At 41.1% G+C, this 26119-nt stretch overlaps 1 protein-coding gene across 1 annotated transcript; it reads right to left on the reverse strand.

Moving 5' to 3' along the window:
* Positions 1-129: 129 nt before the first annotated feature.
* DDX17 (DEAD-box helicase 17) lies at positions 130-23832 on the reverse strand. Its single transcript, XM_063133527.1, has 13 exons — positions 23490-23832; positions 19954-20092; positions 17680-17779; positions 17106-17239; positions 15908-15973; positions 14534-14675; positions 13683-13843; positions 13428-13600; positions 11349-11459; positions 10568-10629; positions 10159-10218; positions 5990-6226; positions 130-3083 (listed from the first exon to the last, which is right to left on the reverse strand). The coding sequence occupies exons 1-13, from the start codon at positions 23531-23533 to the stop codon at positions 2569-2571; spliced, it is 1944 nt and encodes a 647-aa protein (XP_062989597.1). The 5' UTR covers positions 23534-23832; the 3' UTR covers positions 130-2568.
* Between the last annotated feature and the right edge of the window lie 2287 nt (positions 23833-26119).

Below are 26119 nucleotides of genomic sequence, written 5' to 3' on the forward strand. Positions count from 1 at the left end.
CTGTCCCGCCCCCTTTGCAGCAGAGGATATAGAAATTAGTTATTTCTTCTTCAGATATTTTAACAGGGAATCGATAGTAAATTTGAAGTTTGAGCAATTGTATTTTTAAAATGAAAAACAAGTTCAAACTTTATTGACAACAGTGTTTTATTCATACCTACAAAAGAAAACAAGATGGTATCAAAAGGACAATTTACAAACTAATAGTAACATAGCTTTTTTAGTATGCTGTGCCTGAACACCACAGAGCTATGAATCTCTCCATTCAAGTTTTTATTAATACAATAGGAATGTGTTCAAATACCAGTAAGGTTGAAACAGCACTGATCCCACCCACAAAGCCTCTAAAGTTTAGAGTCTAAATCTTTCAACTCAACAAAGCCCACACAGTAACTTATCTGGAAGGAAAGATATGCTGGATTTGGTATTTCTACAAATGTTTAATGGAGAAGCAATGGACATTACTGCTTTGTCAAAAGGGCTCTTTAGCTGGTAAGTGGAACCAAGCAGCACCAGGTGGGAAGCAAGCAGCACACGCCACAGAGCACTCAATGATTAGTTAATACTCTGAGCATGAGACACTCTGGGTTGTAGCCACCTTCAAGCTACAATAAAGCACTGCAAGGCCCAAACACAATTTTATGCCTGCAGAGGTTGCTGAAGACTAAGACCACACAGCAGTCTTGACTTTCCTGAAACCGCTTTCAGGACAGCAGGGAAGTAAGCATTCTCTCCACATACCCTATATGCTTGTAGATTTATTTCTGCATGAACAGACAGTTCCATGATGGTTTTCCAGGAAGGAAACACAGATCAGTCAGTGTTCAGTAAATGAATGTTCATTTCTGGTCTTTTTAGCAATGATGCTTACTGCCAGACTTCTCATTTTGCCAGCTTACGATTATGGAAGTCAAATGAGACATGACGAATTTAAACTGGCAAACATTTCCCTCCCATAGTCTGTGCAACCAACCTACCTGTATGTTGCATACAAGACACACAAATGATTTATCATTCCCCAGCATGCTTTTTACTGGGGAACAAAAATCCAAAACCCATTTTGCTATAAAATAACTGGGCTGTCTCATTTGTTTGAACTATACATTTCCCCAAATAGAAAGTAACGCTGTAGTACACACATTATGCCTCTCAATCATTACATAAGTGATTTCCTGCCATGTTATCAGAACAAAACAGGTAATGCACTGAAAAAGCCAACTACTACCAACCCTTCTGCTAATAGTCACAAGACGTAAGCCGTAGTACTTGAAAAAGAAGCCCACCCCACCCCACCCACCCGCCGACTTAGAAAGCCTTGCTCAGCCAGGGGGAAAGAAAAACAAGATTGAATGGAAGTGTTTACTAAAGCTCCATCCTTTACTAAAGCTTCCTAGACTGCTACCTACCTGTAAAAGCTGAATGTAAAAGACAGCTGAAGAAACTCACTCAAAAGCCAAGGAAAGCCCTAGTCAGATCAGGATAAGAATGCAGCTCCAAGACATATTTAGCCATCTCTTCCTCCTCCCCCGTGAAGAGGGGTTTAGATTCCATTTAGCCTAAAATAAACCTTTAAGATTTGAAACAGGAAAACTGAACCATTTTACTCAGTACAGTGGGATTCTGAATGTGCCCAATAAAAGGTGCGTTATATCAATGAGACAGATGCCCAGTAAATGGAAACCGGTTAGCACCCCATCTAGCTTCTTCTGTTGAAGTGTGATTTTAATCCCAGAAGTTGAAACTTGGGGGCAAGGTTTAAATTGTGATCCATTGGGTGATACCTAGCAGCTAATAATTTAAAAGCTACAGAGAAATCCCAATTAACTTAAAAATATGATTTTGTGATTAAACCTAGGGTGAAGTGCTTTACAACAGAAAAGAACACACATCTCCATTACATTCCCTTCCTCAAAGGGCTGAGAAGACATCCAGGAGCTGCACTAATGCTAGCCAAAGTCAAATGTTCCTTTTTAGGTTTTATCTGTGGGGTGCAGGTTTGGAACAACCATATGTTGAGCCAAACCAGACTAAGTATTTTTTCCAAAATTCACCTATGCCACATCCAAAGCCTCATTCAATTATCATTGTAGAAAACAGTCTCGACTTTAAGTAAGCAAAAATCAACACCACCTTTAATATTCTGTTAAGAAGGGAGCACTCCTTAGCACCATCCTTCCTGATGATTACAGCATGGAGAAGTTGTCCTCTCTGCAGCAAGTTTTCACACACAAGCCTCAGACACAGTGACAACTGGACTGGGACGTATCTGCCCTGTGGAGTCTTTCTTTTTTGAGAGAGAAAAATCATTCCAGATTACTTAACGTGCAAGGCCAAAATACGTAGAAAGAAGTCAGTTGCCAGTCAATACTCATTTTAAAAACAAAATCAGTAAGGTGGACTGGGACGATTGTGTGTGGCCAGAATTTGGATGGTGAACTCTACATCTAACCTGCATTGGGGGTGGGGTGGGGGGACATCACAATGAGGGTTTGGAGGGGGAAAGGGTGAGGAAGAAGAGAAGGTTCTTAATTGCAAATCTTGACTGGTAACCACCAAACTGAGTGGTCTTCACTTGCGTGAAGGGGGAGGGGGTGGAGGAGGAGGTGGATATTGGTAGTTGGCAGTCTGTCCCATATAGCCCATCACGTTGGTGCCTGGAGGCTGAGGAAACTGTTGCGACATGAGAGGCTGTGGCTGCTGGCCCGAACGGCCCATTCCTGCATACTGCTGTTGGCCGGTGCTTTGCGAGTTTCTCCCAGCACTGGCAGCGTTGGCTCCACCATACCCAGCAGCACTGTATTCTGCCCCATAGCCGCTTGTGCCATAAGCAGCAGCTCCATAGGTTCCCTGGGCATAACCATATTGCCCCTGCTGTGCCCCAAATGCAGAATTTGCATTCCCATACGCGCCGCCATAAGCCTTGTTGGCTCCATTGGCAAAGCTGTCACTGCGATCACGGTCTCGAAAGTTACTCGAGTCTCTTCGGCCATCTTTAACACCCCGGAGCCTCCGTTCACATTCCTCCTGGTACATCAGATTTGGGTTGTTGGATGAATTAGCAGTACGGTAACGGGAGCGACCACCTGGTGATATACATGCCTGGGTTTAATATGTTAATCCTAATTAAAAGCTCTCTAAGATCAATTTACTTTCATTAAGTCTATTTTCAATACTAGAGCCAACAGTGTTTGCCAGCTCATAATGAAGAGCCTCACACAGCTGTTATTAACTCTTCTTTTTTCACATTAGATGATAATCAAATTCAGTCTGTATTCTAAGATTTGTTTTTCCTTAATACATCAGGGAAAAGAACGATAATCTCAAAAGAGCAGAAATTCTTTTATGCTTGATGTTCTGAGTTATAATCTAGAAAGGAGGAGAAATGGGTTTGAAAGTCTGATGCAGCTTTGAATATTTAGCAAATGTGCAAACTATGCCAAGCTGTGAGTAGGTGTATTTAATTGTAATTTTTCATATGAAAACAGGCTAAATTACTGTGATGAGAGTCAGCCTATTAAAATAAATAATGAAGTGAACCAAAAACACAGCTTGGAGAACAGAGTCCTTAAACTCAGGAGCCCCAACGCCTGTCAATTCTTCTCCAATGTAACATAGGTTGTCAATTGCCATCTGTTCAGAGGAGGGCATTGCACTCATACTTGTATGCACTATTTTCACGGAGGTTTAAACACACATCAGCAGAACTTATTTTATGTCAGTATTTCCAAGGGTGTTATCTAGCTACAGGTCCAGTTTTCTGAATAGTCATTAATATAGCTAGAACACAAGACTGGAATTTTTCTATGAGCTAGGCATTGCTGAATTATATGCAATCCACATAATTGAGAAGGAAATACACATATTTATTTATTTATTATTTATTTATTAATTACATTTCTATACCGCCCAATAGCCGGAGCTCTCTGGGCGGCTCACCTTCTGGCTGCATATTAAAAACTGCTTTGAAACCCTTAGTTTCATTGTCCAATTATTTCTGCCACCCACTGAACTCCTACTAAGACAGGTTTTCCAACCTGGCTTCTGGCTTCATAGTGTGAACAACAGCTAGAATGCATACGAAATAAGATAATGTTCAAGTGAAGGTATATAGAGAAGCAGAAGCAACAAACTAATTTGCTCAAGAAAGATTGTGTTCCTATCTCTGTTTCCTCCTAAACACAATACTTATAAAAATGGTGGGCAAAAGGTCAAACATTTTCCTTAAGTCATGGAAATATAACATAGCGGGGGATACAAAATTGGTCATTTCAAGTTTTTACTCAACCAAGGTTGTTCACTATAGGTCAAGACCAAATAGCAGAAACTAGGACTCTAGAACAATGGAACAAATTTATTCAGTACTGGAAACAAGAAAAGCATCTTTGGCTACTGTTTCTTGCAACTATATTTTTTCTCCCTGGAGCCATGTCACCCTAACCTTATGGATATTTTATTGAAGCAAGCTTTCAATGGCTACAGTTAGGAATATGACTATTTTAGTGGTTTATTTTTATCCATACTTTTATTCCCTATTCCAAGATATAGGATAGCCTAAAAATTCACAGACTAGCAGGAGCAACTGTGGAGTCAAATAGCCAAATTTAGATAGTAAATCTCCAAAGAATATTGATAGCAGCACATGGGTAGCTAGACTGCAACACCGAACAGGTCTTCAGGCCCTGTTCACTCTAGTCCCACTTCAAATTTTTAGAAGGCGAGAGGGGTTGCTGCTAGGAACCCAACCTATCTCCTCTCATGGCTAGCCATTTGTTTTAAGTGATGTGTGGTCTGGACCGAGACTCCTAACTCTTCTCCTGACATGGTTAAGAATGGTCTAAATCATATGGCACCTTCTGACTGCATACTTCAGATTTCCCAAAATATAATGATCTTGATAATGGATGAAGCAGGCCTGATACATACACAAAAAGGCTGAAGGGTAAGAGGGCAAACAGAATAACATGCAAGGGAGGTGCCTCCCCATAGAGCAGGGGTGAAAGGAGTTCACCTACAAAGTCTCCCTCCCACCAGATAGATAGATAGATAGATGAAGGAACAAGCTCACCAGATGCAACTTTGTTTCTCCAAGTGATAAAAAGGGATTTTCCTTTCAACCCAGAAGTCCCGCTGCTGCTGCCTCCAATATTATTTCCCTTTTCATTTTCTATGTTTTGAAGTTCACCCAAACTCTGAGAACGCTACCTTATTATGTATTTGCTACTTCCAGTGACACTCTGGATAACAGGGAATCTATGGCAGGAAGTTGTGTCGGCTGGAGTGTCGCAGGGCAGTTGGCCAAAGCTCACAGCTGCTGCCGCCAGCAAGAGAGCTTTATTAGAGGGCTTACTGAAAACAAGGAGACACTTACTGAAATGTAAGTGAGATTTTAAACACAGATGGGACAGGAATGGGGGGGGCACCTTATAAACTGGATGGGATGAACTCCATAAAGTGGGGGAAATGCAGCATAAACTGGAGGGAGATAAATGAGATTTTAAGGGAAACTAGGGTAGGATTTTCTCATGCAGTTCCAATATAATTCCCAACACCCAATGTAGCACTTGACACAAAAAAGATTGTGCACCTCTGCCATAAAGGAAGAAAGCTAGATAGGTAGGATAAAAATCTCATAGAAAGTTATGGAAGAATGGAATCTGGTGAGCAGTTATTTCTTTCTTTATATTCTTATTGGATGCATCTTTAGTTGATAAGTTTCAGTAACTTCTGTTTTTTTACTCTATAAAATAACTGTTATTTTATCTGTATTTTATCATTAGCTCTACCTTTAGCACATTTTTTGTGAAAAGGTAGGATATAAACTTAATAAATCTGATCCAGTCTTTTGAATCAGATAAATATACACATTCCATGAATATACCAATTGACAGTGTAATCCTACTTAAGAGTCCAATTGACCTTGGTATCATTACACTTAGTAAAAAAATTAATGCGGCTATGGCAAAAGCCAAGCAAAAAACTAAAAACTTACCTCCACCACCGCCGCCGCCTCTATGGTCCACAAGCTGCATCAGTTTAGGATTGATGGCCTGATTGGCTTCCTCAAGCACTTTTATTAGCTCTCTAGCCTGTTTCAGATTCCCTGGTGTGAAGAATGTATAGGCAGTGCCTTTGTTGGTGCTACGGGCGGTTCGGCCAATTCTGTGCACATAATCCTCCGAGCTGTTTGGATAGTCGTAGTTTATCACAAACTTTACATCTTCCACATCTTGTGAGGCAACCAAAGCACAGTGAGGGATTGAGGAGAGGGTAGTGGAAGAAGGATGTGCCAACAGAAGGTGGGGAGCACAAATGCAAGTGACAGTAACAAGAGAAAAGAAAAAAGTTAGTAGTTGTAAGGCATAAAGACAGTACAGACTCTTCCCAACAGAGCGAAAGGCTAAATTGAGATAAATGCACATGGGAATCAAAAATGTGTGTTCAAAAAGCAGACACCAAGTCAAAGCAGTTCATTATTCCTCTCAAAATTCATCCATCCTTTGCTGCATGCATGTCATGAACACACACATATTGTATTGATCTCTGAACATTTGACTTGTGGAATTCAGGGAATTTTACTCAACAAGCATGTCAAGGAACAAACAAATGTGCCACTCTTTTTACAGACACAGCAAACTGGACTGGGTGAGGAGAGAACTGCCAAATGCTTTTAACTCTGTTAGGAGAAGTCTACAAGTCTAGCAACACCGAAATCACTTACCTTCCAGTCATCACATAGGTTTAAAAACACAAAGCTTTTTTTTCCAAAAAGTTTTAATACAAGCTAAAATAATATATTTTTTCCAAGTATCCATAAGATATCCCAGTTTTAGTGGAGGTAAAGGTTGCCAGTTTGGATTAATAGACAGCTAGATTATTTCAATCCTCCTCCTTTAAAGATGCACCACACTAACATTTGATCATATCACCAAGTCCATCTTGGTGAGATATCTAGCATTAGATTGCTTCCAGTAAACTTGAACAAAGGGAATAACCCCAAATGCAAGCCTTAAGGAAAAATATCTGAGATTTCAGAAGTGCAGAGAACAGAAAATAAATAAATGTTAGTGTAATGCTTTGAAAAAAGCTTGCCATACAACATTTAGGAAAATCAGTTTTACATTAAAAATTAACAGCTCACTTACAAAAAAAAATCTGCATTTTACAGAGAATATTTAGAATTATATCCAAGATAAAACACAGATTGACTTTTCTTTTAAAAATGAGAAACATTCCCTGTTTTGTTACCAGACCGATGCACACTCCCTCCTCCTGTGGGAAATCGCTGCAGCCGATCCCGTCTCTTTGCCTTTTATTTTTGGCGGCCTCCTTTCGAAAACTCCGCCCTCTGACACGGGACCACTGGAGCGCGGGGAGCATGCATCAAGGGTCCATGGCAGCGAGAAGTCCCCACACACGCTCGCTCTGTGAACTGGCTTAGATGCTTCTCTGTAGCCCCATTTGGCTGTCAAGCGCCTGAGAACCTGGGTTCACGTAAGTTTCAGGTCCTCCAACGCTTGTTGTCCCCTCACAGGGCTTAAAGGGGGCAATTGTCAAGAAATGAAGATGCTAAAAATTACATCCAAAAGGTCAGGCTGCATCTATTGCCCAGACTGCATCAATTTCAAATAAAAGGATTGGGGGGGGCAGGGCGGGGGGGAGTAAAAGTGAGTTGTAGCAGTGGCAAAGGGGTGTTATGTCTGTTTCTTATTACAGCAAGGGGGGGCTCCTCAATCTTTCCAGACTCCAAAGTCCTGAATCACACCAAAAAGTGAGAAGGCAGATTTCACAGGGGGCAGCGCGAGTCTCCAGCTAGGGTCCTTGGTGCAAAGATCTCAAAGGGCAAAGTGTTAGATAAGGGCAGGAGAACACACTGAGTGCATATTCACATCTTCACAGCTATGGCTTAACTGGAGTCTGACAAACAGCAGGTTATGGGGTCTCAGCCAATCCCAGTCTGTACATCCATTAGCAAAGTAGCCATAATGAATACCAGGAAGCATTTTCTTGTTAAAAAGTATAGAGATTGCCAGTTAAGAATGAAGGTATGAGTGGATTTGGGTAGGAAATCCATGGAAGAGCAACAAGGCAGAGAAGAAAAAAGAAGTGTGGGCTACTTCCACCTTAGAAAGGTGCATATCAGATCCACATTATCTGTCTGGGGTGGGGAGGAGAACATGCAGTAAAAAAAAAAAAAGGTTTCTCACTAATTTATCTTGCACTGATGTAAAATAATATTTCTTCCAAGGAACTACAGAAAACCAATTCTTGATTATTCTAAAAAGGAATCTGGCTACCTGGGGATGCATGCCCACTGAGATGCCCCCGGAAAAGGATTGAATGTCTGAACATTAATTGGGAGGGGCAGAAACTAGCAAACACGATCATCTAGAGAGCTGCTTCGACCACCAATGTAGATATGTCCCCAGACCTGCACTGAGTGATCGGCAGCTGATATCAAAGTTTCTGTTAAAGAAAACAAACAAAAAGAATTTTAATGATTTGACTTTAACAGAGTGAAGTGTAACCAAATGTTTTAATGAAAAACAGTGCAGAGGGAAGTCTTCTCTTCTAGGGATCATTCACAGAGAAGCCATTATGGGGGACTCAACTTACCTGGAAGGAGTTTTCTGAGACCAATGTTCATTTGAGAAGAAGGAAAAACCCTGGTGACTCAGCCAAAAAGTGCGCGCCCCTGTTCTATGTTTTAGCTAGAAGCCTTCACTTTCCAGGAACTTGGAGGAATTCGTCCAGAGATTTGCCAGTTAGGTATTCTGCTTTTATAAAGTGGCAAACTCTGGGCCCCAAAACAAGCCAAGATGTTATTTAGTAACAAGAAACAGACTCTGGTACCTTTTCCCCACAGCCTCAGTAAAGTGGAGAAGGCAGAACGGGGAGACTGTTTTCTTTAAATAGTATCCAAATGAGTTGTTTTGGGGAAATATATGAGGAGAAGGGTTGATTTTAAGTGTCTAGGCAAGATGCACAAAGAAGCTACCAGCACACAGCAAGCCTGTTTAAAAAACACTGCCAAAGAACATATTATCTTTAATTTTTTTTAAAAAAAAAAACTGGCCTCACCCTTTCTCCTAACAGGCCCAAGTTCTACCTGCACAGGTCCAGACATGACCTCAGAGGACAGAGACTGAAATCCATATGAACACTTCTAAAGAAGTATTGGGAAATTTAGGGGATGGCGTGGGATAATGAAGGTTATGTGAGTAAAGACTACCACCTTATTTAGTACATTTATCACATTTAAAAGCAACAACAAGCTGCCCTTTCAGTACTTTTTTCAAGTGACAAAATGTTCATTTGTTTAAAACAAGTCCCTCTGAATTACTTGAGGGATTAATTTCACTGACTCAAGATTAATATCTGCCACAATGGATTGCCCATTAAATTCAACACTACCAAACAGCTCCCAGGAGTGTCTCTTCCAGGTTTCTCAAATATCTACGATGATACGGGGAATCTGACATTTTTGAATGTTTGAGATGCAATCATCAAGATAACATTCTTATTAAAGAGTGACTGTTTACTCAAGCATCCAGGAGAAACAATGTTTATGGCAATGAAAGAAAACTGGAATTCATGCTCTCTTACAAGAAACCCTTGTGTTATAACCTCAGCAATCCAATCTAGGAGGAACAGTGAGGTAGAATGCTTGTGTGTAAAAATACAGAGTATGTTCACATATGTGAAACAGGGTTCCATGGCGGGGGGCAGGGCATCTACCTAGGCATGTTAAAGTGCAATTACATTAGTAATGCATTTGGACAGAAACGGATTTTAAAAAACATGTTTGAGCTACCACCTGGTAATTATGAACAACAACTTAGTGGATGCAGACCAGTCCTAGCCATCCAGCCTCAAAAGCTGGAGCTGGAAGGGAAATGGGTGTGGTGGAAGAATTGGGCTGAGTAAATGGACGTCTCTTCTCCCCATTGGCGATCGATTAGTCATGCCTAGGCCTTGCTGCAGACCAAAGCCTGTTCATTAGGAGCAGGAAGAGATTTTGAATATGAAAGAAAAAGAAGATCAATGTTAAAAATGGCATTTCACATGTGAGGGAAAGTCACGCTTAAAATTTTTAGGGGAAAAAGTGTCAATCTAAGGAAACAACCTGAGAAGCAGGCAGAGAAGCCCATGTGTACAAACCTAGCCCACGAGACGCAACATCCGTAGCAATGAGGATAGGAGCCTTTCCAGAGCGGAATTCTGAAAAAAAGAGAATCCATCTTGATGTATATTTATGAGTGGCAAATCATATTTAAAAACATAGATTTATCTTTAGACCTGATGGTTCCAGAGTAAGACTTCAAATCTTCACATTGATCCACATTAGGGCTACATTAAGTCACTTTTCTGAGTCTAGCTTTGAATATTGCGCTTTTGTTGCATTTCCATTATGAAATAGATAAAACATCTAAACACTTAAAATAACATTAACAAAAGCTATACAATAACCATTTTAGCATATAGATGGAATCAATAAGCTTTTGATATTGTACTGCTTGTGAAACACACCAGCCATGATCAGCCAGACATGTTCTTTCCTGCTACTCACCATTAAGCACCCAATCTCGTTCTGGTTGACTCTTGTCTCCATGAATACACATAGCTGGCCAACTACAAAATACAAAAGGTTTTCAGAAATTTTAGCTAGCACATGCACAAAAGTTCCAGAAATATGAACATTTTACAACAAACTGATATGAAAAGACTTAAGAAATCAAGGAATGCAGTTATTTTACAGTGAAGCTGGGAACACCAACACAAGCTTTTTGGACATAGTGCCAAATACCACTAGGGGACAATGTAAAGGGGCTAAGAAGATTTTGGAATAAGACTTCTGGATAGAGATCACTTCAGATATAAGTTCCATGTGAAGTCCCAAACATACATTTGGGAACCATGACACACTCTTCTACCCTTCTTCACTTGCACCACCCAATTAGAGCTTGCATATTTCTGAGGAAAAACTCAATTAGCTGTGTATCATCTTTCAAGTGCTAGTGATTAATTACTTCTCACTTAGATTTAACAGTCTGCCCTATTCCCACAGATTCAAGGAGGATACAATTTCCTTCTAATGTTACTGACAATTGTTTTAATAAAGTTTTTTAATGAACATGTTATACACATGTGCAACCTGGGTTCCCCAAAAGTGGTAGCATTCATAAAGACCTCAATTAAGCAGCCACGTCATTCCTTTCCTACCCAAGTTTTCATTATACATAAAACATTGAAAGGAACACATACAACAAGATGAGAGGTTGCCAAGATCTATGGATCTCAGGGCTTTCCAACTGCAACACTACCATTCAAATTAGGACCAAAAGACCTACCCATCTCTACGCATCCTTCGAGTTAGGTCATCACATCGTCGTTTCGTCTCCACAAAGATAATTGTCTTGTTCTCTTTTTCAGCCATGATTTCTTCCATCAGTTGTATTAGTCTTTTAACAAAAATAAGCACACACCCCACAAATTATACACAAGAGCAAGCAGTTGATTTCATTTCATTATTCTGAAATGAGATCATTTTGATACTATTCAATTATTAACAGCTATCTAGAACAATACACAATAAAGAACCAATGTGGCGTAATGGTTAAGAAGATCAGAGTTCAAGTCCCTGTTTGGGGTAGTATGCAACGTTAGTCCCATGTAGAGCAGACCCACTGAAATGTATGGGACTTTATTTATTTATTTATTGCATTTTTATACTGTCCAATAGCCAAAGCTCTCTGGACAGTTCACAAAAATTAACTAAGTTGTGACCAACTTAAGTCTCATTCATCTCGGTGGGTCTATTTTAAATAGCACTAACATTGGATACTAGGGGTGTGCACTTCGCTCTGCAAAACATCGGAGGTCTGATCTTGCAGAGTGGGTATTGGCTGTTTCCAAAACTGGAGGATCCTCACAGTGTGGAGCTATGGGTGTTCAGAGCTCCGAAGGTATCTGAAGTATCTGGCTTCGTGAGGGGTTGTTTTAACGTGATGGACCAAGTGAACACTTTTCCATATTAGGAAGACACTGACAGGTGAGGGAGGGGTAGTTTTGAGATTGACATCTGTGGCTAACCAATAGCCAGTGTCTCCTCCCTGTTCTCCTCCCTCCAATCACAGTGCTTAGGGGAGGGATTGCAAATAATATAACCCATTTCCCCCCACCCTGGAACTCATTTGTTTGCTAGCTCATGGAGCAGTAGGAAGGAAACAGGAGAGAAAGAGCCCAGGTTCCACTCCCCATATGCACTTCATCTTCTCTCAGGAGAGCTTGCAGAACTTTCAGAAACTAACCTCCTACAAAAATCAGTCCCCCATGTGTGTGGACTTGGTACCATATACCACATGTTTAAATTATGGGAGCTGTGTATGAACTAGAATGAAACTACAACTGTGTACCGCAAGTATGGACGCAACTCGGCCAGACGTAAAGTCAAGAGAAGAAGGGGCGGCGAGAGAAAAGTTTGCTATTGCTAGTACTAGTGTCTCCTGTTTTGAAGACAGGAGTCAAATTCATATGCTTTGAAAATATATGGTATATAAAATAAAGGTATTTATATTTGTTTGTTATTGTCTGACCTCTCATAGAGAGAGCTCCCCCCCCCATTTCACCCCATTATGGTAAACAGTCAGGGAATGCAGCAGATTGCTATTTTTATAAACTGAAGATGCAGTTTTAGGAGCATGGGGGGGAATGGTCTGAGAGGGGAATTTTCTTTAGAAACTTCCTAAAAATCAAGAGATGAATGGATCTGATTCCAACTTGGCATGGAAGCCTTACTTGAGCTACCAGGGTGCCAAGTTTCATCTTTTTATCTTTAAAAATGATGGAGATGTATGCATTTTTGCTAATTCCGATTGATTGAGTGGTTACCTGAAAACAGAGCGGTTTTCCAATGGGTTCAGAGAGATGTACCCGCCCCGAAAATCGGAGCACAGAATCGCCTCAACAGAGCTCCACCCTGAATTACGGGGCGGGGCAAACCCGCTCTGCACACCCCTATTGCGCACTACCCTTAGCTATATGAAGCTCACTGTTGTTGAGAGGGTAAAATGGGGAAGAGGAGAATCATGTACACCACTTTGGGCTCCTTAGAGGAAAAGGTGGAATATAAATGTAACAAATAATGAAGGGTTTTTGTCATCAAAAAATAATGAAGGAAGGAAGGAACAAAGATAGACAGAAGAAAGTTCAGTAGGGGTTGATGGAAAAAGTGACTGGCGATAGGTTTTTGGTCTTAACCATACTGAAATATTTGAATGGACTTCTTTTTATAAGTGCTTTGAAATTCAACAAAAGAATAAAGCAGGATAAAAATAACTCAGCTTGCATAGGCCAACTTAAACAATGCTACCCTTAAAAGGGGCTTTAAAACTGCAAGAAAATTGGAAACAGTGCAGCAGCATCCATACTTGTGATCCTTCTCGCTCTCCATGCACACATCCACTATTTGCAGGATATTATGATTGGCACTCAGCTCCAGGTTGCCCACGTTGATCTGGACATAGTCATGCAAGAAATCCTCAGCTAGCTGGCGCACCTCCTTTGGCCAAGTGGCACTCCACATTAGAGTTTGCCTGTCAGGCTAAGAGAAAAGGTATGTTATCTGGGTGATATTTTTTAAAACAGTAATTCAAGGAAAGCTAATAAAGTAAGAGCTTACATACCCGTATTTGATCAACAATTTTACGAATTTGAGGTTCAAAACCCATATCCAGCATTCTGTCAGCTTCATCCAGTACAAGGTATGTACATCGGCGAAGGTTAGTTTTCCCTGCTTCAAGGAAATCAATCAGACGTCCAGGCGTAGCAATGCAAATTTCAACACCTTCAGAGAGCATTGGGGGGGGGGCGGGGGGAGAAAGAGTAAGCATAAAAATAATCTCAACCTTTCAAACTACAAAGCTATAAAAGGCATATCAATGAATCCTGTTCAAATCACTCAAACTAGGTAGATTAAAATACCCTTAATGCTAACAGATCACTATCTTAAATACGGAGCTAAAGCTTTTACACATGCAAACACTGTTCTGTGCATCTAGGGAAGCTGAATTTCTTCTAGTGCAAAAGTTTTAATGGAGGTATTGTGCAAATTTATAGTATTAAATATATTACAAACATTCTTATCTAAGAGCACTTGCATAACAGTATTTAATGAAGACAGAAAAAAACCTTCCACTTCATGGCTACATTAGCAAGTTTATATTTAAAGATAAGCTGCATACTGCACATATATTACATTCTCCTACTCACTAACTAATAGCAATAGAAGCTTAGATATTCTTTAGCAACTAAAGTGTATATAACCCTCTAGAACTGTTTGCCAGTGACTACGATAAGCCTTGCAGGAAAAGCTGGTAGATGGGTTAAACTTTAGCCCATCTGCCAGCTGTTCATGAAAGTTTTATCCCAAGACACTTCTATTCATCCTTTATAATTATTTTAAATAAAGGACATATTAGATTTGCATAAATTAGACAGCTACAACCAGTTTATGCAATGCGACTCCATTAATTACCTCTCTCCAAGTCTCTGATTTGGGGACCTTTAGGTGCTCCTCCATATATACAGGTACTCTTCAGCCTTGAACATTTACCGTAATCATCAGCTACCTGTTGGACTTGTTGGGCCAGCTCTCGGGTAGGAGCTAAAACCAAGCACTGCAAAAGAAACCATTCAGAATATTTCAGAGCCAGTGTGGTGTAGTGGCTAGAGTGTCGGACCGGGAGTCCCGAGTTCTAGTCCCCACTCAGCCATGGAAACCCACTGGGTGACTTTGGGCCAGTCACAGACTCTCAGCCCAACCCACCTCACAGAGTTGTTGTGTATTGTTATTTATAATAATGCGTTGTTGTGTTATTTATAATATGTCTCATTTTGTGCAGTTTTTCATAGCAAACATGTTTTATAATTATATATCATCTGTGCATTATATTTACAGCAAAAAAGTAGCCTTGATTTCTTATACATAAAAAAATTCTACAATATTCTATGGTCATACATATACTGCATGTGTCGTGACAATAAAGAATTGAATGTTTAGCTAATTCAGTTATCAAGTTGCACAATTCATATTCATATCATCAGTGTAAAGGTCTCCTGTTTTGTGCTTTATACTCAAATCTTAGCCATCTGTGCTTAACATCAGAGGCAAAACTCACAGAACTACAATCTCCAATTTACCTAATATTTATTTAATTTATTTATTACATTTATATACTGTCCCACAGCCGAAGCTCTCTGGGCAGTTTACAACAATTAAAAATGGTAAACATTAGAAGTATACAAAATTTAAAAACCATCAACACATAAAAAACAGTATAAAAACAACAGTATCCATTTAAAAACAACAATTCTGGGGTCCATTAAAAACAAACTTAACGTTGTTAAATGCTGTTGAAATGTCTGGGAGAAAAGTCTTGACCTGGCACCGAAAAGATAACAATGATGGCGCCAGGCGAGCCTCATCGGGGAGATCATTCCACAGTCGGGGGGCAACCACTGAAAAGGCCCTCTCCCTTGTTGCCATCCTCTGAGCTTCCCTCGGAGTAGGCACTCGGAGGAGGACCTTAGATGCTGAGCACAGTGTACGGGTAGGTTCATGTCAGGAGAGGCGTTCCATCAGGTATTGCGGTCCCAAGCCATGTAGGGCTTTATAGGTTAAAACCAGCACCTTGAATTGGGCTCGGAAACATATAGGCAGCCAATGCAAGCGGGCCAGAATTGGTGTTATACGCTCAAACCTCCCTGTTCCAGCAATCAATCTGGCCGCCGCATTTTGCACAAGCTGCAGCTTCTGGACTATGAAAACTATGAATATGAATATGAAAAACTATGAATATGAAAAATCAGCATGCAACATATGTGTCCAGAAAAGGGGAAAAGTACTCACAATTGGACCATCCCCTCTTTCCAAATATGGCTGGTGGTTGATGTGAACAATTGCAGGTAGCAAGTACTGAAATGGGGGGAAATAAGATATATTAGGAGACAGAAAAGTGACAGTTGCCTCAAATCTTGCCTTAAAACAGCAGCCAGACCCCAGAAGTTTAAAAACAACAGAGAAAGGTTTGGGATAGGCATACCAGTTGTCCATGAATACAGTTTAGGTAAAAAGTGAAATTTATAGCTAACACCTCTCCATAGTTTTGAAAGCAGCCAACTTGCTCCTTAAAGGGCTGTATTAATGGAGGCAGGGAGGAAGGAGAGAGGAGCAGCGCGCAATACTCTTTAGTTCCCACAGTCCTTAGACTTGCATCGATGTTGCATTGCCTAAGTTTCTGGGTCCCACCCATAGAACCAGGTTAAATGTTTATTGTGGTCAGGGAGGAAAGGAGGGATCAGCATCAGATTCTTCAGCCAATGAGATGGTAATTGATAGACAGCAGAGTAGGACTGGCATGCTTCATTAGTTAAGCAGAGGAAGCTCGCTATAACTGTCATATTTACATATACTACAGTACAAAGGAATAAAAAGCACATGAGCTACAAAAATATTCCCCACAGTGATGCCACTCAACTTTAAGCTGTGATGGACCTCTTCCAATCCACCTAAACCAGTATCATTTTCACAACCCCACATATCTCATATTGCAAGAGTTGACAGGGATTATTTAAAATCCTTTATACACTACCAAAAAACATAAGCATACTTATATGGCAACAGCTTCCCTTAGCAGTATGTTGAAACGCTTCACATGAAGCTGCCAACCTAAGGCTACAATCCTATCCATAGTTACCTAGAAATAAGTCCCAATGAAAAATGTGGGAACTACTTCTTAGGAAACATCCATATGATATCCAATGTAATAAAAACTAGGTCAAATATCATCCCTCAATCTTCTCTATTTATAACCCATTTTTACAAGAAATTCCCAAGACAGCTTACAATACAAAGTTCAAGAGTTACTAAAGACTTCAGCACCCAGCCTTAAAGTAACTTGTGGGAGATAATGGGACTTGAAATGCTACAAGAACGGATTGTTTTGGGATGCTAGAAGAGTGGATTATTAGATATAGTGTAATTGATCACAATAAAAAAATCTTGAAATGCACAGAAAAAAGTAATACAAAAACTGAAAAATACATACCGCCAACGTTTTCCCAGAGCCGGTCTGTGCAATGCCTACCATATCACGACCACTAAGGGCTAATGGGAAGCCTTGACACTGAATTGGAGTTGGTTCTGTAAAATGCTGGTCGATCAAGACATCCATTACATACTCTAAAAGTGAACACACACATACAAAATGAAGAAAAGCAAGGTGACCTGGTTTAAACGTAACCACAACCCATAGTTTGTTGTTAACTGCTGGGTTGTTTAGTCTGTAAACATCTAGCAGTCTGGGTCATGCACAGCAATGTATGAAGGAGCTGATCATGGGTTGTTGAGTACAAGTGAAAATAAAAGCAGGGAGCATGCCTGTTCTCTCCTACTTGTCCCCGACAGCCCATGAGCTGCTGCAAAAAGCCTCACAGATTGCTATATGAAGTAGGTTCTACTGGAATAAATTTCTACCACATAGTTAGATTCAGAGTGCAGTTTTCTTAAATCTACACGTCAAGATTATTTTCTGGAGCTAAACACATCTAATCAGAAGATGTCATCCAAGATATCCTCCCACCTCCCGATACTGGTGCTTAACTATATGACAGAATACTCACGTGGAAAATTACACTGGTGGAAAGCAAATACAGGCTTGGGGCAACCATCTGACCCTCTAATTGTAATCTCTTTCTTTCTTCTCAGCTCATCAACTTCATACTGTTAAGAGGAGGGAAAAATGCAAGTCAAGTAAACCTTGTGAGAAGTAGCAGTTACATGGCATTTCTTCATTATGGAAAAACATTAATGGCAGCCATTAAGAAGCAGGTGACCCCTTCATTTCCATCAGTACAAACAATAATCATCCATTTGCACTTACCGTAAATGTTTCTGTTCTACCAGCCCTGTCTGATAGTGAACTATTGTTCTCCCTATTAGTTCCATTTTCATGAAGTTTTAAAATACACAGCTAAGCAGGGAATGGAAGAAATGGAACTCACGACCACACCTCTATGCACCAAACTACATCTAGTAAAAGACTTTAAGAATTAAATCCTGCCTCTGGTGTGCTCCTCATTTTTACTTTCTGTAAACAACCTACGATCAACCCAGGTTGTGAGCATGATGTCCAAACCCAGATGTCCAAACCTGAGTTAACATACGATTGGTTCTTGAGTTAACTCTGGGTTGTTTAACCCCTAAATAACCCAGAGTGTCCAGGTTCAGATGTCAAGTTCCCAACATACAAACAAGGCCGTCTTACCTTGTTTACAGAAAGCAGAACTGAGGAGCTTGCTAGAGACAGAACACACTCTCTTTCTTGGGTTAATCATGGATTAATCCACCATTTAGTATTAGGTGTGAACTTGGTCAATAAGCCCTTCTGCAACAGAGACTTTTGACATACTAGATATACTTTGCAAAGTCTTCAAGATATACATTACTTTACTAATCACAGAAATGGGGCACAAATAAATTAAATATGCCACCATCAAGAATTGCACATGCTTATCTGCATCAATTCTTTAGCTCAGGGCTTTTCCCTGACTTCTTTTATGATTGCCATCTACAATTCTACATCATGGCAGGTCACCGGCCCAGTTCACATGTCACAACACCCGTTTTTTTAAAAAACCTAGGTTGTTGTACGCAGAACAGAGAAGTATTCCACAAGTGTGGATTCAGCTAGATTTGCACTTTCGAAGTCAAGCTGGCTGGTGGTGGTGGAGCAAATCACTCTGTTTCTCCCACAGCAGTCTGCTGCTTTTCTGTGTTGGGAGGGGAGAAAGAGCTCATTTTTCTCTGCCCTGCATAGAAGCCAAGGAAACTGCCTGAGCAGGGACAGTGATTTCTGTCTCTGCTCTGGCTGCTAGAATTGGATGTGTCAGAAGGGGTGTGAATGGATGGGTGGGTGTGTAAGAGAAAGAATACAGAGTCTGTGTGTGTGTGTGTGTGTGTGTGAGAGAGAGAGAGAGAGAGAGAGAGAGATGGATGGGGGGAGGGAGACAAGGCAGTGATCTTGAGGTAAGATCATCACTACTCACACTCTCAAAATTCTTCAGTAGTAGTATTGGGTCATAATGATTTTAAGGGGGAAAAGCACATGGAATAGCTCTTGCTCCACTCTCCACCCTCAACATGTTAACCCCATGGGAATGCAGCACACGCTAGAGAAAAGGTTCCGTGCTCTTGGTGTATAGGACTGCAGCATAAGTTACCAATAACCCAGTGAAAAGTAAAATCTAAAAGCATTCTTGTTTCACTTTGGTATTGTCTGGAAGTAATTGATCTGAGCAATTTCCAGCAAAAGGTAAATTAGATTAAATGAGTGTGACAGATAAATCTCTATCTCGTGTAGTTTTTATAAATATGACCATTTGGTCTGTGTTTTTCTCACCCACAGATACAGTTTTATCATCTTGTAGCAAACAGTTATAGAACATCCACTTAAAACTACATTTAGTCCCAAAATTCACTTTTGCAAGAGTTAACAATCTGAATGCTTCATGAGCTGCAATTGCAAGGGTGAATCACAGCAGAAGCAAGTTTGTTCTTTCTATCCAAGAAAAAGGATCAGAAATAACTTTATGAGGGCACAAGCCTATGCACGTTTAGATAGAAAAAAAGTCCTACAACTCCCAGCATTCCCCAGCTAACCATGCTGACTGGGGGATGCTGGGAGTTGTACGACTTTTTTTCCTATTTAAGCATGCATAGGGTTCTGCCTTAAATTGTAATGAGTGACTGAAAAGATAATCATTGCAGTGTGTAGGCTGACAAAGTCCTCTGTATAAATAACTAATTATTTTCATAATCAGGGCAGCACTCAACTGGAAAAAGTTTCCAAGTATGCCAATAACAAAACAGCAACCCCAAGACAAAGTAAAACTTACTGGAGTGAGTCTTGCCACTTCTGGATGTTCAACGTAAAAGTTTTTCTCAAATTTGGGCAATTCACTCAAATCCCATTTCTTCTTACGCAGGCGTTCTCCTGGATTTCCAAATTTTTTGGGAGGAAGAGGACTGCCAAACCTGAGGGAAGGGTTTTACAGTAGAATGTATTTTTAAAGTGTTTTATGAACATATATTCATAAACATTTTACGTATTTTTAGACTTTCTTTTTCTAGATTTCCCCAAATATTAATAAGACTAACTGAAGAAAACATGCTTTTACACTGGGAAAAAGGGACACCTATTTTTTCATATGAAACGTCCATACAATGACACAAAAGCAATATTAACTAACTCTTTGGCCATTTGCTGTGCCATTTTCCTAATAAACAAACAAAAATTCATTAGGGGAACTAAAAGTATTGCTTATCTAGAACAAGACACCTCAGCTTGAGGAAATACTGAACACACAGATATTTAAATGCTTATTCTACATCATTTGTTTACTGTAGGAAAAATAAGCAAACACTATTCCAAGCAATACATCAAAACATTTTGGAAAACAACAATGAGGAACACTGAACAAGCGTAAACATATATTGAAAACATATTTTAAGTGTTTTCCTTATATTACTTTCCAATGGAAACTTCAAAACAGTATCATTATCCTTTATGTGTACCCTGATGTTTCCTCCAAAAGGAAGCCCAAAGCAGCTAGTGACATCAAACAAAAACAAATGCAATAATATCAACTGCAAATTGTTTTTCCTCTTTTCTTAATTCTGCAGTGTTGTGAGATATTAAAGTTTTAAACTGTAAGGTAACTTTGTAATCAAACAATCCTTTTATTGGTAATTAAGCAGTAAGCAACAGAAAATGAATGTATTGAAATGCAGCTTTAACTGCAACAGGTTATATCACCAAAGCTATGAAGATACTAACAGTGCAATTCTAAGCATGTTTACTCAGATGTTATTCCAATTCCAGTGAGGCTTACTCCCAAGTAAATGTGCACAGGATTTGCAGTTAAAGGCTACAACGCTGACATATTTATAGGGGATTAAATCTGGATGAACATAGTGGAACTTACTTTAAATTAAATATGTATAGGACTGTGCTGTAGGCTACCCAAGCAAAGAGTTTAACAGTAACATAGCACTCAAAAATTACTTTTTGCAGTTTGGTGACACTTGTGTTCAGTAAAATACCTCTGCAGCAGAACTCCGCCACAAATTAATTACTAACATTATCCCCAATCATTTCTGAGTTCCTGACCCCGTAACACTGTAACAGCATCATAATGAGATGTCACATGATAGACAAAACCGTAATGCTAAATAGTACCTGCAAGCCCCAATTCCACTCTTGCCACTGTACCCACATAAATTGTAACTGACTTGTCCACTATGGAGATGACAACTTCTCCACTATGCATCTACAAACATGCTCCCGATTTAGCAGACATATCCCACCTTCTTCTTCAAAGCTGTTGCTCTCACTATGGCCTACACTGCCAATCAGCATTTTCCCACTGCATATCATTTTGGAAGTTACCCAACAAAAGAAACTGCTAGGTTCAAAATGTCCAGCAAGGCACTTATTCTGCTGCAGTTTACATTATCAAGAACATTGCAATTAAGGGCAATTTATCTATTCATTATAAGATTTCAACTTGTATATTTTTCTGTAATCATTAGGGTAGATAAGCTCTTCTCAACCCTTATTATTTCTGTTTTTAAAATCTTTATCCCATATTTTATTATACATTTTGTACTGTTTTGTCTTGTACGCCACCTGGAGAAGGATTCACCCTTAAAGGTCGCCTAAAAGTAATTTACTTCAAACAAAATTAAAATAGATATTTGAAAGATGACAATGCTTAACTTTGGCATATTCCTCTTAAGGACCAACAAGCATTTTAAAGTTAAGGGACACTGTCTTAGTCCCACTGAAAACAGTTGGCCTTACTTCTAAGTAAATATGCTCAGGATTGCATTAAGAGTGCTTCCAGACAGAGGTGTTTGCAGTTGGAACATCAGCTACACAAAATCAGTGTGCCCCACCTCTGCAATTATACTAATACTCAGGAATTATATTGATCCCCATGCTGACAGCTGCAAGTTCAAACAGACTAGCAGCTGCAGTATAGACAGCATAGCAACAATGTAGTTAAAATAGGAGCAGCCACCATGATAAGTAATGCTTGTGTTGGTGCTATGGTGGCTAGAGAAGATACATCTGGAATTGTTCTAATTCAAAATATCATAATGCAACATCAACTGATCCCCAGTTCTTCCTAACATAATACTGATTCAAGGCATATTTAGTTTAAAGTTCTTACAACAGGACTTACAAGTAAGGCATGCTTGGTTAGGATTGCAGCACAAGCTCCTCAAATGAAGTAAGAAGCAAGTAAGGTATGGATCTAACTGCACTGTTATAAGCAATCTGATTAGGGTACCATCCTGAATAGGAACATGATGAGGCTTTGAACAGAACAGCCAAACTAAAATTACAAGTCCTCTTCCCATTATCACTAAAAAAAAGGGCTTAGGATACAGCCAGAACGACCCCTCTAATAGTAGTGTGCCTTTATAGCTGCAATTCAGGCTCTAGTTTTATGACTGCTGTACAAGTGGCATCGACAGTCACAGGAAGTACAAGTGACATTCACAGTCACAGGAAGCACTGCATAAGCTTCTATATAAGCCAGGGGAAGAAGAGAAGCATTATGCATGGGACAAGAAGAAAGCGAAAATGAGTATATAACGTCTGTGCGAGATAGCGCCCCTGAGAGCAGGATATCACAAGGCGTCAGAGGCCTCTTGCCCTCTGATAGTAATGGAAGAAAAAAAGGAACGCCAGCGAACTTTGTCCCCGGGGCCTATAGCTCCCTCCTCTCAAGGCACCGCACTTCCCTCCCCAGATCTCCACCCACTCGCGGGCCCACATCAGACACCTCCCCGCCCGCACTCTCGCCTCCATATTGAGACGCCATGTTCCAGCCGCTTAATTATACCCAAACGCCAGTCCTCAACATGTATTTTCTGGCAAGGCTTCTGTGACTTTAGGAATTACATGACAAACGAAAAAAGTCAGCAGCAGGCGAAGCTTTTCTCGTCGACGCAGCGATGGGAAAAGCGTTCATTGTTGCACTCCTGCTTGTTGTATGGCGCTATGAACCTTGCTGCTAAAAAACCCTTACCAAACAAAAAGTTGGCAGCCCTAGCCCATTTTAGCTCCTCTCCGTGCAGCCCCGATGATGTGCATTTTTTACTCAGGATTACCACTGAGTTCAACGGAACTTGTACACGCTTTTCGGAGAGTAAGCACCTCGCCCTTTCCCCCATCCCAAGCATATGCTGAGACCGCCCGCTTTCTCCTTTTCCTTAAAAGCTACAAGGCAGGTAGAAAATCCAAGAAAGTAAGTCAGGGCATCAGAACACCATAATGGCGAAGCTGCATCTGATGATTTCCTGCCTGTTATGTGGTAGACGGGGGGCAAACCCCTGCAGAAAGCCCGGCTCCCTTCCTTACCCGCCGCGGTCACGGTCGCGGCCTCGGTCTCCGAAGCCTCGCATCTTCACAGGCCGAAAGAGGCTCCTGGCGCAAGACTACGTGTGTCAGCAAACCGGAGACTGGAATATCGGCGCTGAGAGGGCCCAACCGCAGCTGTTGTTGGTTTTGCTGCTAGTATAATCTTTCCGGAGACCGCCTTAGCAGCTTCGTTCCCCTGCTAGAGAGCCGTTTGGACTCAATTCCCGGAGCCTCTGACGAGCCCGATGGTTTAGCGCTGAAGCCAAGCCCGTCTTTCTCCTCCTGCCTCCTGACACAAAATGGCCGCCGTCACCCTAGCTCGCCTCTTACGTTGTCGGTCTGCCCGATTGTTGCGTAAAATACGTCCCTGAATAGCCGGGGAGTAGGCTATTCCCTACGCCTATTCTCGAAAACTGATCTTGTACGTTGGTCGCGCACCAAAGGGCAGGTTCGAAAAGATTGTAATAGGATGCGCTGAAGGGAAAACAGGAAGTTGCAGGCCGATTAGCTTTTTGCGTATTTGCACTTTCTGCCTATTCTCGAAAGTTGTCTGCGCAAAGCGCCTGTTCTACGAACCTTAGGGAAAACTCTGAGGGCCAAGGAATGTAATACGGAAAAAGTATTGCCTCCGTGATTTCCGTAGCTGTCGCTAGGTTGTCGTCGGATTTAGTGTAAGGAAGCTAGTCGACCATTTCGCTTAGAAACTGCTGGGAAACAGCAGAAAACCGCACGCTCTGTAGCGTATAGTGTTTGAAAAATACGGTCTTCTAACTGGACTGAGAGAAGGCGGCACCGGGCTTGTGAGACCACGAAGTTATTCATTAATCAGATTTCCCCAACAGCTGCCTTCGGTTGATGCTCTCAAATGTGGAATGTTTTCCTAAATTTAAGCTCAGTTCGCTACCGAGAATCTTCTAACGGGCTGGGCTTTGATATATACAAATTCTGAACACAAAGTGAACGGGTACGTTACACACCTGCAGTTGCAGCCATGTTTGATCTCCCCTTGTTTCCAAAAAACTCAGGGCGATAGCTAATACTGCAGTACTAATGAATACCTGCAGTAACGATTTTATTGTTTGCAGAGTATCCTTTGTTGTGCAATGTTCATATCATGAGAAAACACAAAAATTCTTGAAAGAAATTAATCTTTCTCAAATTTAAGAAGTGCCACAGCCAATGTACAGTAGCAGCTAGGGTGCTGGATTAGGACTGGGGAGGCCAAGGTTCAACTCCCCACTCTGCCATGAAGGTTCACTGGATGACACCCCGCCCCTCTCAGCCTAACCTACCTCCTAGGGTTGTTGAGAGGATAAAATGGGAGGGGTAGAACCTCTGGATTTGTTAGCCATTCTGAGAGAAACTTGTGAAGGATGGTATAAAAGTTTATTAAATAAATTAATAAATAGCTCGTGACTAGCTGCAAGTCATATTTGGAAATGTATACATATTCAGCAGTACTCTGATTACGCCAGAATCATAGAATAGTAGAGTTGGAAGGGGCCTATAAGGCCATCAAGTCCAACCCCCTGCTCGATGCAGGACTCCACCCTAAAGCATACCTGACAGAATAGAATCATATAATGTGTTCTAAGCCTAAGGTCTGGCATTGCAAACAGTTTCGGGAGCTAAGGCTTAGCTCACATTTAGCCGTAAGATAGTGACACATTTTTGATACGCTAATTACTATGGGTTTTTTTAAGAACAAGAATGTTCAATTGTTCTTCCAGATCATCTGTGCAGTTTGCTGCCACCATTGCTCCAGTGTCAAGGACAAGCATGTGGATTTATACACAGATATGTGCTCACATACCATTAACTGAAACTCAGTCCACACAAGACTGAGATGTTGCTGGTGGGTGGTTCTTCTGACCGGATGGGGGGTGTTCAACCAGTTCTGGATGGGGTTGCACGGTAAACTCCCCCCCCCCCCCCCCGCCCTCCTCTCCCGGCCTTACCTGGCACCACTCCCCTCCACTGTGGAGCTCCGATTCGGAGCCGGAGCTCCGCAGCGAAGAGGAGCAGAGTATGGGCGGAGCGGTGCGGAGCAGAGCGGGCCGATCCAAAATTTTCAGATCGGCCCGCGGGGCGGAGCGGGGGGTCCGTGCACACCCCTACTCTCCAGTATGGGGTTCCGCAGGGGTCAGTCTTGTCCCCCATGCTGTTTAACATGTACATGAAACCATTGGGTGTGGTCATCTGGAGTTTTGGAGTGCGTTGTCATCAGTATGCTGATGACATGCAGCTCTGCTTCTCCTTTTCATCTTCATCAGGTGAGGCTGTGGATGTGCTGAACTGGTGCGTGGCTGCGACAATGGACTGGATGTGGGCTAATAAACTGAAACTCAATCAGACAAAACTGAGATGCTGCTGGTGGGTGGTTCTTCTGACCAGATGGGGGGTGTTCAATTGGTTCTGGATGGGGTTGCACTCCCCCTGAAGGAGCAGGTTTGTAGCTTGGGGGTTCTCCTAGAACCATCTCTGTCACTTGAGACTCAGGTGGCCTCGGTGCCACGGAGTGCTTTCTACCAACTCCGGTTGGTGGCCCAGCTACACCCCTATCTGGACAGGGATAACCTACCTAATAATAATAATAATAATAATAATAATAATAATAATAATATATTTAT

Source organism: Elgaria multicarinata, chromosome 9 (assembly GCF_023053635.1).
Source record: "Elgaria multicarinata webbii isolate HBS135686 ecotype San Diego chromosome 9, rElgMul1.1.pri, whole genome shotgun sequence".
Lineage (NCBI taxonomy): Eukaryota > Metazoa > Chordata > Lepidosauria > Squamata > Anguidae > Elgaria > Elgaria multicarinata.

Bases quoted from the DNA above. Each gene is read 5' to 3' on its own strand.
- DDX17 (XM_063133527.1), bottom strand. From the start codon at position 23,533: ATGCGAGGCTTCGGAGACCGAGGCCGCGACCGTGACCGCGGCGG. The intron at 13,601-13,682 runs GTATGTAAGCTC...CTTTTCTCTTAG, and splicing joins AAATTGTTGATCAAATACGG to CCTGACAGGCAAACTCTAAT. The intron at 3,084-5,989 runs GTAAGTTTTTAG...GTATATCACCAG, and splicing joins AGGCGGCGGCGGTGGTGGAG to GTGGTCGCTCCCGTTACCGT.